The sequence below is a fragment of the Callionymus lyra genome, chromosome 18 (assembly GCF_982586985.1).
Source record: "Callionymus lyra chromosome 18, fCalLyr1.hap1.1, whole genome shotgun sequence".
In the NCBI taxonomy this organism is placed as follows: Eukaryota; Metazoa; Chordata; class Actinopteri; order Syngnathiformes; family Callionymidae; genus Callionymus; species Callionymus lyra.
This window is the reverse complement of record NC_141835.1, coordinates 13,467,084-13,479,869: the sequence shown is the minus strand read 5'-3', so window position 1 is coordinate 13,479,869 and position 12,786 is coordinate 13,467,084. Positions and strand designations below refer to the sequence as shown.

The 12,786-nt window shown below is 42.4% G+C and overlaps 1 protein-coding gene across 1 annotated transcript in view; it reads left to right on the top strand.

Moving 5' to 3' along the window:
- The window catches only part of bltp1 (bridge-like lipid transfer protein family member 1), a 50,973-nt gene that overhangs the window by 30,839 nt on the left and 7,348 nt on the right, over positions 1-12,786 (top strand). Inside the window, exons 55-75 of the mRNA XM_087779782.1 lie at positions 194-438; positions 505-610; positions 687-784; positions 847-1,035; positions 1,104-1,272; positions 2,574-2,785; positions 3,576-3,659; positions 4,111-4,309; positions 4,380-4,439; positions 4,506-4,735; positions 4,811-4,987; positions 6,103-6,233; positions 6,307-6,430; positions 6,501-6,613; positions 7,431-7,521; positions 7,664-7,723; positions 8,756-9,027; positions 10,260-10,475; positions 11,344-11,524; positions 11,610-11,799; positions 12,437-12,598. Coding sequence (XP_087635908.1) covers positions 194-438; positions 505-610; positions 687-784; positions 847-1,035; positions 1,104-1,272; positions 2,574-2,785; positions 3,576-3,659; positions 4,111-4,309; positions 4,380-4,439; positions 4,506-4,735; positions 4,811-4,987; positions 6,103-6,233; positions 6,307-6,430; positions 6,501-6,613; positions 7,431-7,521; positions 7,664-7,723; positions 8,756-9,027; positions 10,260-10,475; positions 11,344-11,524; positions 11,610-11,799; positions 12,437-12,598 — 3,309 coding nt within the window. The remainder of the gene's footprint in view (positions 1-193; positions 439-504; positions 611-686; positions 785-846; positions 1,036-1,103; positions 1,273-2,573; positions 2,786-3,575; positions 3,660-4,110; positions 4,310-4,379; positions 4,440-4,505; positions 4,736-4,810; positions 4,988-6,102; positions 6,234-6,306; positions 6,431-6,500; positions 6,614-7,430; positions 7,522-7,663; positions 7,724-8,755; positions 9,028-10,259; positions 10,476-11,343; positions 11,525-11,609; positions 11,800-12,436; positions 12,599-12,786) is intronic.

Below are 12,786 nucleotides of genomic sequence, written 5' to 3'. Positions count from 1 at the left end.
ATTGAAATTTAGGAGATCTCTATTTGTAAATCTGTAAAGAGAATATATATTTAAATTATGAAGATGATAGAAACCATTTTGAGATTTATCACATTTATATTTTTGATATCTGAATATGTGTGTATCACTGCAGTAAAAAAAAAAATCAAATTGACATGGAAGATTGTTGAGATCAATTTTCTTTCACACCCAGGGGCTCAAACCAGTTTCACCTTCGAGCTGCCGAACCACAAGCTCTGCTTCCAGTCCAAAGTGTCCCCCGTGGACATGTCCACCATGCCGCCCTCGGCCAGCCTCACCCTGCCCCCGGTCACCATGTCGGGAGAGTACATCATGGAAGACCACGACAGCCACTCGGACCAAGGCCGGGCTCCCGACGACTTCTCGGCCAAGCAGGGAAACTACCTCCAAGGGAACTACCTTCGTTGCGTGGCTGAGGTGAGACTCGGATTTTACTCGGACGCTTAAAAGGACACGTGTTTGAAACGAGTCTTCTCTCCTCAGATTGGATCTTTCGAGCACAACCTGACAACCGATCTCCTCAACCACCTCGTGTTCCTGCAGAAGGTTTTCATGAAGGAGGTCAATGAGGTCATCCAGAAGGTCTCAGGTAAAAGATCTGAACTGTAGAGGGATTTATTTTTGGTGCCAGGACAGAAAAAAGATACATTTTTCTGCCGCCTCAGGTGGTGAACAACCCATCCCGCTGTGGAATGAGCACGACACCTCAACAGATGCAGACAAACCCAAAATCCTGCTGTATTCCCTGAGCCTCATGTTCAAGGTACCAACGTCTGGCTCGCCGCTTCACTGCCGATCGCATCACGAGTTGTTATTTTCTCTCAGGGGATCCAAATGACCGCGACCACTCCATCCATGCGAGCCGTGCGCTTCGAGACCGGCCTGATCGAGCTGGAGCTGTCCAACAGGATCCAGTGCAAAGCTCAGCCCGGCGGGAGCAGCAGTTACCTCAAACTTTTCGGAAAGTGTCAAGTCGATCTGAACCTGGCCCTGGGACAAATAGTCAAGCACCAGGTACAGAGGACGGGAGATTAAAGCATTATTTTTGTTGCTTTTGTCTGACTGATGTTCACGGATTGCAGGTTTACGAGGAGGCCGGCTCAGACTTCCACCAGGTGGCGTACTTCAGGACGCGGATCGGCCTTAGGAACGCTTTGAAGGAAGAGATCAGCGGGTCGTCCGACAAAGAGGCTGTTCTCATCACGCTCAACCGGCCGATTGTCTTCGCTCAGCCCGTCGCCTTCGACAAAGGTTTGAGAACTTTGATTTAAAGCCAGTCAAAGAACTTGTTGTTCTGCATAAATCAAGTCACTGACATTTGCAGCCCATGTACCGCCATTAGTCGTCCAAATGTAGCATCTTTAGCTCACTTGAAAACATCTGGTCGCTGGAGAAACACTGGATATACCGTTACTTTAAAATAGTAACTTGAGTACATTATTCTTTGTTGTTTTTTAAGTAACTGTGTTACTTTACGTTTCTCATTACTTTAAAAGTTACTGACACTAAGGAAAGTGTATGTTTGGATGCCGTGATTAAGCAAACCAGGCAAAAGGTAGGAAAAATTAAAAAAAAATAAACTATGGCAAATAAAACAAAATAAATTATGATCATAAGGATCTTCAATTTTATGGACAATACAGATTTGTCCATTTTATTTCTCCTAACAACTTAAAAAATCAAAAGTAAACCTTTTTTGTTCTATTTTACTTACTTTTTTAATTATGTGATCCGGTTTCCAGTTAGTGTTTGAAGTTTAGTTTTAAGAGTTCTTGAATGCACCATAGCAATCCTGTTGTCTTTGAATGCATCATGGACGTGCGACGAAGAATAGCAAAGAAAGTTGGCTTACGTCGGGTCGTCCTGTCTTTACTTCATCTAGCATTAATTGTTGATTTATTTTTTAAATGGTAATAACAAAAACATATATTTATCTATAATCTTATATAAATAAAAAAGATTTTCCTTGATTTTCTGGAACTCCTGTAGTGTCATCAGTTTTATCTTGATCTTTAAAGTATATACTTTATTGAATATTGTTTGGATTGTTTAAGCACTTTGTGACCCTGTTGTGGAAAAGCGCTATATAAATAAAAATTACTTACTTACGTACTTACTCTTGTAAAAAATGAAAAATATATGCTCGCGTTGGTCTTGAATTGTTGATCTTTCGTATGAAACGCTGCTGCTCTGCCAAGTGAACTAAATAAACTGAAGAACTATGCCTGAAATAACAAGTAACAAACGTGCTTAAATCACAGTAACAATTAACTAGTTACGGGTTTTAAAAATGTGATTAGTTACAGCACTACTCGATATGAGTTCAGTCATTTCTAGAAAACAATAACTATTACTTAAGCTGCAAAATCCCACTTAATAGGTAATAATGTCACTAAAACACTTGGTATCACCGAACTTAAAGATAAATTGATACTCGCAAAGGAAAAAAAACAACACACATACAAACAGAAACACAATGCAACTTTTTACCAATGCTGCAGTGCATGCTGGGATGTCACATTAACAACTGAATCGCCTGTGTTCCGACGCAGCCGTGCTTTTCTGGCTGAACTACAAGGCGGCGTACAACAACTGGAACGAGCAGCGCATGGCCCTCAACAAGGACATCCACGTGGCCACCAAGGAGGTGGTGGACAAGCTGCCGGGCATCCAGCAGACCTCGGCCCAGGCTTTCAGCACTCTCTTCCTCCAGCTCACCGTCAACGACCTGGGGATCTGCCTGCCCATCACCAACACCTCCCAGGTAGTGGAGCACGTTCACTCCTTACTCCTGATTTTGAAAATATAATTTCAAACACCTTTTTATGTCGGACACGGGTGTTCCCATTACCGAACCCATGCTGTCTGTGGAGAGAGTCTTGAACATGTGAAGTGAGAATGAATGTGTGAAAGTGTCGATGAGTTTAAATAGTCTTTTAATGAATCTTTAAACGTTCTAAATGACATAATGGGTTTTTTAAATGTCTTAAAGGGAATCTTTTATAAAGAACATTTATATTTTCCTTTTTTATTTTGTGTTATTATTATTATTATGACCACATAAAATATGTAATCATTGATCAAAGCATTCCATTAATAATATACTTTTATTTTTTATAAAATGATTATTTATTAAAAATATAAATCATTATCCACGCCGTCCTGCATAACGCTTTAGCGTTCTTGCTATTATTCAGATGTTTTTTTTTCAATTGACATCACTCAAATTCTTGCAGGATTCAAAGTCACACACAAGCCTTTTTGTTTTTGGTCATTCTTAGTTGGTTGATCACGCCACCAAATTTAAATTGAGAAGAAATGTCAAAATATTGATAAACTTGCTAGCTTAGCCAATAGATCATTCTGATTTAAACCCCCCTAGATAGATTTCTTTTAGCACTATACAGAGTTGGTTCCACTCGGCGACCGTCGTAGCCACTTGTTTCCTCCTGGCTTTAAATCTCTTATTATCCTCATGTTGTGTGTTGATTTCTCCACATCCACCATTTCCCCTGGAAACAACACTCGCTGTTATTTCGCACTTATTTCCATAGAGAGGACAAGGTCCACCTACAGATGGCACCAAAAGCGACGCTGGGGCCGCCCCTTCTGTGGGCCAGCAAAAAAAAGCAAGAAAAGTAACCAACGATTCATTTACACCTCCTTTGTGATGGCTTGTTGTGTTGACTCTTTCTATTGATGGACCGTGTGTTGAAATGACGGCGTCTGACGGAGCCGGTTCCGGTGGGTCGTGTGATTCTGTGACGCTCACGAGGGCAAATGTAACCTCTTGTCACCACAACTGCATGTTTGAATAATCTGTTTTGGGTTTTGATTTCTGATTTAGTCTTCTGTGATTTGGGTGACCATGATTTTTAATTTTTTTTAATTGTCTCTTTAACACGGCTGGTAACATTCCACTCTGCAGAATAATCCGACAAACTGATCCAGATCTGATTTAAGTTGCTCTAACTTTTGACCGAAAGGCTCCGCAGAGTGAAGTGTTGCTTCATATTTATACTCGTTGTTTAGTCTCATCTAAATCATCATCTTTTTTTTTCTTCTTTTTTTATTTTAACTTCACTCCAGACCAACCACAGCATCGATTTCGACACCGGCTCCGCCCTGGTTCTGACCATCGAGAGCACCCTGATCACCGCCTGCTCCTCCGAGTCGCTGGTGAGCAAAGGACACTTCAAGAACTTCTGCATCCGCTTCGCCGAAGGCTTCGAGACGTCCTGGGACGACTGGAAGCCCGAGATCCGGGGCGACATGGTCATGAACGCCTGTGAGGGAGATTTATTAACTTATCTTAAGTGAAGTGAACTACAGAAGAGTAACATATGTTCTGATCGCAGGTATCGTTCCCGACGGCACTTACGAAGTTTGCTCCAGGACGACAAGGCAACCATCTGCCGGTATGTTCTTCGCGTTGTCTTCCTGACGCCCTCGTCGTTGAACTTCTTCTTCTTCTTCTTCGTCAGCCGAGAGCAGCAGCGCCGGCACCTGGACCCTCAACGTGCTGTGGAAGATGTGCGGCATCGACGTCCACATGGACCCCAACATCGGCAAGCGGCTCAACGCCCTGGGCAACACGCTGACGGCGCTGACGGGCGAGGAGGACATCGACGACATCGCCGACCTGAACTCGGTCAACATGGCCGACCTCTCGGACGAGGACGAGCCGGACAACATGTCGCCCACCGTCCACATGGTATCACTCTCTTACCGCTGCTTTAAACTGAAACCCTCGGCAGGTCTGCCAAGTCCCACCCTCCCATGTTTGCAGAGTCCAGAGGCCCAGTTTAGCCCCCGTCTGACCTTGAGGAAGCGTCTGGTAAACCACATTCTGGGCCTCAGTCCCAGGCCTCAGAGTGTGTCGGTCTCGCCCGACTACTCAAACTGTTCCTCGCCTCGCCTCAGAGCGGGCAGTGCCAGGGCCCAAAGACCCCTCTCCTGGGCCTGCGTATGTAGAGCGCCACAGCGTTAACTTCTCTGGGCTGACGGAATCAAGTGTGCGGTTGCTATCAGTGACCTCCAGCTGTGGATTCTTAAAAATGCGGAGCAACACTGGTGTTCGAGTAGTTTTGCTTTGCATTCGCTTTCACTGACCTTTTGAAGTTCGATTAGGGTGGAAATGAATCGCACTGACGCTGTTTTCTTGTGCACCGGTGATGGTGGTGGTGACTCCAGCGTGTGAACTTACACTAACACAATCCACCAGATCATTTATTAACACTGTCGTCCTGCGAAGCTGATGCCTTTCATGTCTGGTTTGATCTCAAAGTGAACACAATTGTCACAATAAAAGATCAAAACAAGTTTTTAAAACTGATTATAAACATTCGTAAATACTTTATAGTCCTTTTTTTATGTCCTGAAGGTCCAAAAATAAAAAATTTAAAAAACAAAATGTAACTATAATAACGCTTTTGATGCTATTAAGTATAATTTCTATCAATCATAATATACTGTATTTACGTTCATTACATTTTTCATCCCTCACTGAAACTCGTTTTGTTATTTTACGAAGACACTGTTTCTTTAAGTGACATCAATTAAACATGCAAGCTCCCACACATTTCGATACGATTAATTTGTGGGTTTTTTTAGATTAAAAAAAAAAGTGTAATTAAGCTCAATTGACACCATGTAGCTTTTAATTGATTAATTGAAAACTATTTTGAAAAGGTTTTTTTTGGATCGTAAGGACATTTTTAAAACTCTATTATAGTAATAGCTGCAGTTTTCCGAGGAGAAATTTGCCACCACTTTAAACATTTGTAATTTTAAATTAATTTCGGTTTTTATCTTAAAAAGTCTCAAATTCAGTGCATTTGATACGAGGTGGTAAAGTTGAATTAACCTCTATTTATCTTCGTATACGCCTGGAGTTTGTTATTTTTCTATTTTTTCTTAAAACAAGACTAATCTGGCATCGGTTTCGTAAAATGACTCGACGCACTTTTGATCAAATTTTCTTCGGTCTATTTGCAGGTTTTTTATCATCTGTGATCATTTTCCTAAAAATAAGAAAATCCTCTTGGGTCCTTGACATGTATCTTGCGTGTGATATTTCAGGAGACCATCGACCCCAGGAAGCAGATGGGAATAGGCAACCAGGCGAGCGACGCACGAGGCAGGAAGTTCACCAAGCGGGTCGTGGACATCCGGGAGCTCAACGAGCAGGCGAAGGTCATCGATGACCTCAAGTAGGATCCCAGCCCTCGAGGAGTTTAGACCAGTTTTTTTTTTGCGAAGTTGGAATAACATCTTCGTTTTCAGGAAACTGGGTGCGAGCGAGGGAACCATCAACCAGGAGATCCAGCACTACCAGCAACTGGAGTCCGTCGCCGTCAACGACATCAGGAGGGACGTCAGGAAGAAGCTGCGGCGCTCCAGCATGAGGGTGAGCTCCTCCCCCTTCACACAGAATCACTCTGAACCCTTGTATTAAATATTTTAATTCTGCTTCCCAGGCGGCCTCGCTGAAGGACAAGCTGGGTCTTGGCTACAAACCAAGTTACAATCGTTCGAAGAGCATTTCTGCGGCAGCAGGTCGACCCCCGCTGAAGAGGATGGACAGACAGAGGTGAACAACTATCACACTTAGTTCAGTTTCGTCGCTTGGGTCACAAATTAATGTGTAGTATTAAATCTAAGGTTTATTTTCCTGCATCATGCTCTGCTTTAAACCTTCCACAGAAGGATTTTAAAGCGCAATTAGGGCACTAACTAAAGCATTTACCGTATTTTCCGGGCTATAAGTCACAGTTTTGTTAATAGTTTGGCCGCGGGTGCGACTTATACTCTGGAGCGACTTATTTGTGAAATGATTAACACATTATTACCGGTATATCATTTCACATGTTATTTTCACACTAAACCACAAGAGGGCGCTCTAGGCCTGTGTTGATAATTTCGACGTAGAAGAGGAAGCGCCGCATCTTCTACCTCCGGAGTTAGCGGAGTTGTTTAAAAGTGACACCGAGGACGAAGATTTCATTGGATTTTAGTTATTTGCAGTTACACGGATGGTTTGGTAAACTTCTTAGCATGTTATTTATGCTATAGTTATCTGAATAACTCTTAATATGTTATGTTAACATACCAGGCACGTTCTCAGTTGTGTCATGTAATGTAAGCATACCGTACAATTATTCAGCCTGTTGTTGCCTCTATTCTATTTTTATTTTAAATTGCCTTTCAAGATGACATGACTGTTCTTGGTGTTGGATTTTATCAAATAAATTTCCCCAAAAATGCCGCTTATACTCCAGTGCGACTTGTATATGTTTTTTCCTTCTTTATTTCCGGTATGCATTTTATGGCTGGTGTGACTTGTACTCCGGAAAATACGGTTCTGTTCAAAAATAAGTACATTTCATGAATTGGCTTCTTGCTTGTAGTTCCAGATTAGGAGACGCCGAGGACTTCCCAGACAGCCGAGTGGACGCCTCCTCGCCTGGACCTCGAGTCACCTTCAACATCCAGGATCCGGTAAATAAACAAGCTGTGGTTAAGACACATGTCCTGTATTGATAATTATGATTACTATGTCTTGATTTCTTGACGTTTTATCAAGAGGTCCTGCTACTGACCAGCCTTTTTTATTGACCCTAATTCTTGTGTTCAATTGAAGATGAATAATCAGGCTCTGGAGTCTGCGTTCGCGCCTGCTAGTCCCGGAGTGGTATTCAAGGTATACGGTCGGAGGAATAATCAAAAAAAAACATTGCTGTGATCTAACCAACGACTTCCTCTTCTCTCCTTCTGAATTAACCGCGCTAATGCTGGGTGGATTTTGTTGTGTTGAAATCCAGACGGGATGATTAAGGAGGGGAAGGACTCTTGTTGTTATGGCGACGGGTCTGAAGATAATTTGGCTCTCTGAGCAGAAATCAAGGGAAAAGCCTTTTATCTCTCTTTGGTATTTGCGACGGACGATCGTGGTAGAAAAGAAAAGAGATGATTGTTTGAATCCGTTTTTCATCTTCAGCCAAAAAATATGTCGATAGTCACATTTGAAGAAGTGGCTCTTGCCAGTTGTCATGGAGACACTGATCTAATTGAAGTCTAGGCTTCTTTTTATTTTAGCTGCTGCCTCCTCAATGCCATTTTTGGAAAGGTTGTAATCACTAGAAATTAATGATATTTTGGCGGTTAAAATCTGTTGTGATATGTTAAGATCTGGGAGGATAAATTAAATATGTATTTATGTATTTTTTTTAGTTATTTACAGTTAATGTACCCCAGAAACATGTTAGAAATCAGAGTTTTGTGAGTCAAAACTTGCTGCTTCGCCACAAACCCTGAATCATCCTGCTTCAATCCCACCGTCATTATTAACTGTGATGCACGACCGGGTCTGTTCTCCAGCAGGTTAATAGAAAACGACGCTGAGTTCAGGCCGTCCTCTTCCTGATCTAACTGCTCTCGCTCTTTTCTCTCTGGAGTGGTTCTTCTGCTGTCCATGATGCACGGTGTCATGTCATCTCCACGCGTTTGTCTTTCATACGAAGACTGCATGAGCTGCTGGTGTTCTGTCTTCTGACTGAAATTGTGAAGAGATCAGACGATTTGTTGATTTTTGTTATGTCTCGGTCAGAACTGCAGATCTCCGTTTCTTCTCCTCCTCAAGACGTCTTCTGGATTAACCATAACCTATGTCTTGCTAAGAGGAGGCTCCATTTCTTCTGCTGAGTTTGACTCTTTGTTTTCCCCCCCCCTGAAGTTTCCCGAGGAGACGGAAGGGGAGCTGTTGTCCGTCACCGTCGACGAGCCATCCCACCCTCATTCTCACCACCTCCACCCTCATCCTTCATCCGTGCTCGAGGACCAGCACTCAGTGTTCAGTACGCCCGGCACACCCGTTGTCTTCTCACCTGCCATTCCCTTCCAGCATGACGACATGAGGCGAGACGACCCGTCCTCGTCATCGTCGGAAGACTCCGAGAAGGAGGACGAGTTTGAGCGCGAGCGACCGTCGAGCTATCGGAGGCCACTGTGAGTGTTTGTGTTCTGAACAAATATAACTCATTTACAACTGTGTGTTTGACATGTGATCTCGAGGTCTGATGAATCCACCACAGCACTTAAACGTGAATAAGTGTTGATAACAACGGAATGTTTTGCACTCAAGTGACGTCCAGAGAAAAATAATGAATGTATTTGATCAGAAAACATTCCCATACATGCACTCGCCACAGAAATGCACACACCCAACCACCCCAACACATAAAGAGAACTTTAAACATGCACCACACAACCAAGGCACATACAGAAATACAACGACAGAAACAAAGTCACAAAACCCTAATCAAAATAAGACCTCAACAACAAAATAAATACCACCCCAATACCTAAATTGAATCATATGTGTCACCCTAGCACGGAAATAGAAACGCACATGTACAACCCCAACACGGAAATTGAAACGCACATGTACCACCCCAACACGGCAATAGAATCACATGTTCCACCCATACCCTAAAATAGAAACACACAGGTACCACCCCAACACGGAGATAGAATCACATGTTCCACCCATACCCTAAAGTAGAAACACACATGTACCACCCCAACACGGATATAGAAACGCACATGTATCACCCCAAAACGGAAATAGAAACGCACATGTACCACCCCAACACGGATATAGAAACGCACATGTATCACCCCAAAACGGAAATAGAAACGCACATGTACCACCCCAACACGGATACAGAAACGCACATGTATCACCCCAAAACGGAAATAGAAACGCACATGTACCACCCCAACACGGAAATAGAAACGCACATGTACCACCCCAACACGGAAATAGAAACGCACATGTACCACCCCAACACGGAAATAGAAACGCACATGTACCACCCCAACACGGAAATAGAAACGCACATGTACCACCCCAATACGGAAATAGAAACGCACATGTACCAGCCCAGCACTGAAGTACATACAACCCTAACACTGACATAGAATAACATGTACCACCCCAACACTGAAACTGTAACGCACACCATCCCAACTCAGAAACACACATTGTCTCTCGTTCCATTTCTTGACAAAATCATGTTTTCTAAAACTTTTCCATTTGTTCATGTTTCATTTTCGCAGCTAAACATGTTTTTAAGAAACTTTGAATTCGCAAAAAAAAGCGTTAACCGCAACATTCCCCCGAGGTATTATGTATTTTAGGAAATTCTAAAAATACTTTTGATTTGGACTCTTTACAGCCCAACTCCACACAGGAAGCCATCGGGCTTCTCGGCTGTGAGCCAGCTCTTCAGTGAGCGCTGGCCGAGCACCCCGGCCAGCCGCAGCTTCGGCAGCCCCGTCACCGAACGAAACATCGACTTTGAGCTGGACGTGCGAGTAAGAATAGACAGCGGGAAGTGCGTCCTCCATCCAACCACTCAGCAAGCAGAGCATGAGGACGTCTCCTTCCGAAGGTACCTGCTCCTCTGACGTCCACAATTTACTGAATTTAAAAGCATTAATTTTCCTTTCCTGGGTCAACAAGCTGGTGGCAAACATTCTTTATGAGACATTATAGAGCAGGAGGAAAGCAATATAGTGAGTCTTTGGGGGAAAGTAGCTTTATTGCAGGTTTATTTGAGCATTCTTATTAATGTTGTTAATATTGCACTTTGTTCCTTTGACGACCCCAAATATTGTGTGACTGCAGAGATACTGGACAGAGATATGATAAAAGATCGACAAAGAAACGATAAAACTTATCATTTTTCTAATGGAAAAAATAAAAATGTCATTGTATACTTGTTTGTTTTTTTCTAAATAATTCAACCCCCATTTTATTGTTTTTCCTTCTTGTCCTTTCAAGTTTAACTCTTGGAAAAAACATACATGTGGTTTATTTCTAAATAAAAAATGAATTTAAAATGAAAGAATAAATCAGTTTTAGCCCGTATTTATGATCTTATAATAACAATAAAGTAAAACAGAAACAGAAAAAGTATCAAATGTAAGTAATAGATTACACAGTTATAATAATACAATTTTCCATCGTATTAAGGCCATTTTCCCTTCTCTGGTCTTTCTTTTTATCTTGATAACACCTCACGTTAGCCAGTCCAATAAATATCCACCCTTTGCTCATTCTTATTGTTTTGCGATGCTATTGATGAATGAAGATTCAGGAAAGAAAATGTTAAACTTCAGCAGTTGGAGGTTTTTCATAGGTTTTTCATAAAAGTCGAACCCCAAAACCTATAGAATTGTTTAATTGGTAATAAAAGTGAATAATAAAAGAGTAATCTGTACCAGGGTCATATCAAGTTCTAAACTTTTTTCCTGAAGAAGCTGTGACCGCAGTCTGAGGAGCTTGGACCAGGAGTCTCCGCCCAAGAAGAAGAAGCTGCAGCCAGCGTACTCGTCGACGTCTCACCTCCTCGCTGGCAAGAAATGCCCGACCTCCCTCCAGACCAAGTCCAACGACCTGGAGACCACCGTCTTCTACATTCCAGGAGTCGACGTGAAGGTTGGCGTCTTCCTCCACCGTCACCAAAAACGGTCTCACCCAACAACAGTCGCCATTCATTGTCGAATTGCTTTCCTTTTTCCAGTTGCACTATAACTCCAAGACCCTGAAGACGGAATCTCCCAACGCCTCGCGAGGATCGTCTCTCCCTCGCACGCTCTCCAAGGAGTCGAAGTTGTTTGGTATGAAAGATAACGGCCACCCCACTCTCCCCAATGCTGTTCAAAGCAAAACTAACTCGCTCCTACCTCCTCCGCCCCCACCTATTCCATCAGGTACTGAGCGTTTCCTCATCCGTAATCGCATGCCCTCTCACCGGCTCTCGTCATTGGCCACATTCACATGGATGAATCATGTTGTAAACCTAACAGATCTGATGCTGGATTAAGTCAAAATGTCTATTTTTTTTAACCGAAACTCCACCTTTTGCCCCGAGTAGCTGGGAATAAGGCAATCGGTTGATGTTATGAAGTAAATAAATAAATGAACATTTTATCATTGAACATTAATGGCTGATATGACTTGAAACGAGGTCATTAAGTAATAGTTTTTGAACTTCACACTGAGAACTAAATACATATTTAAGTCAAATTGAAATAATTTTTTTGATTGTTTTGCTTATTAATAATTTGAAGGAACATTAAGCTCCAAAAAACAAATAAATATCAATTTCAAAAAGAAAATACTGAGAGATAAAAAATTGTGAGTGATTTTCAATGTGAATGTGGCCAGTTACACGAGAGGATTTCATCCACCGAATCAGCTGCATGCAAAGATCTCCCCTGGGAGAAGCGATGTGTGATTTTGACGGAGCGATTAGAAATCGCCGTCTGTTGACTCCGTCTGACATTTGACTATGAATGACTCTCGATGTGTTGAAATGCCCTGACACGCCGCCGTGGGTCTCTGCAGCTAAAGGAAAAGGCAGCGGGGGAGTGAAGACCGCAAAGCTGTACGCCTGGGTCGCCCTCCAGACGCTGCCTGAGGAAATGGTCATCAGCCCTTGTCTGCTCGACTTCTTGGAGAAAGCTCTGGAGACCATCCCCATCACGCCGGTGGACCGAAACTACTCAGGTTTGTGGGAAAGAAGTAATTGAAATATCCACTAGGGCAAATAGTGGCTATTTGTTATTGAATTGTTTGGCTTCTTTTAAAGCATCTACTTATTTGAGTCAATCTTTTCTATATTGAAACGTTAAATTCATTTTTATTTAATAGTTTAGGTCAATCAGTTCTATAATAAAAGGTTGAATTTGTTAATA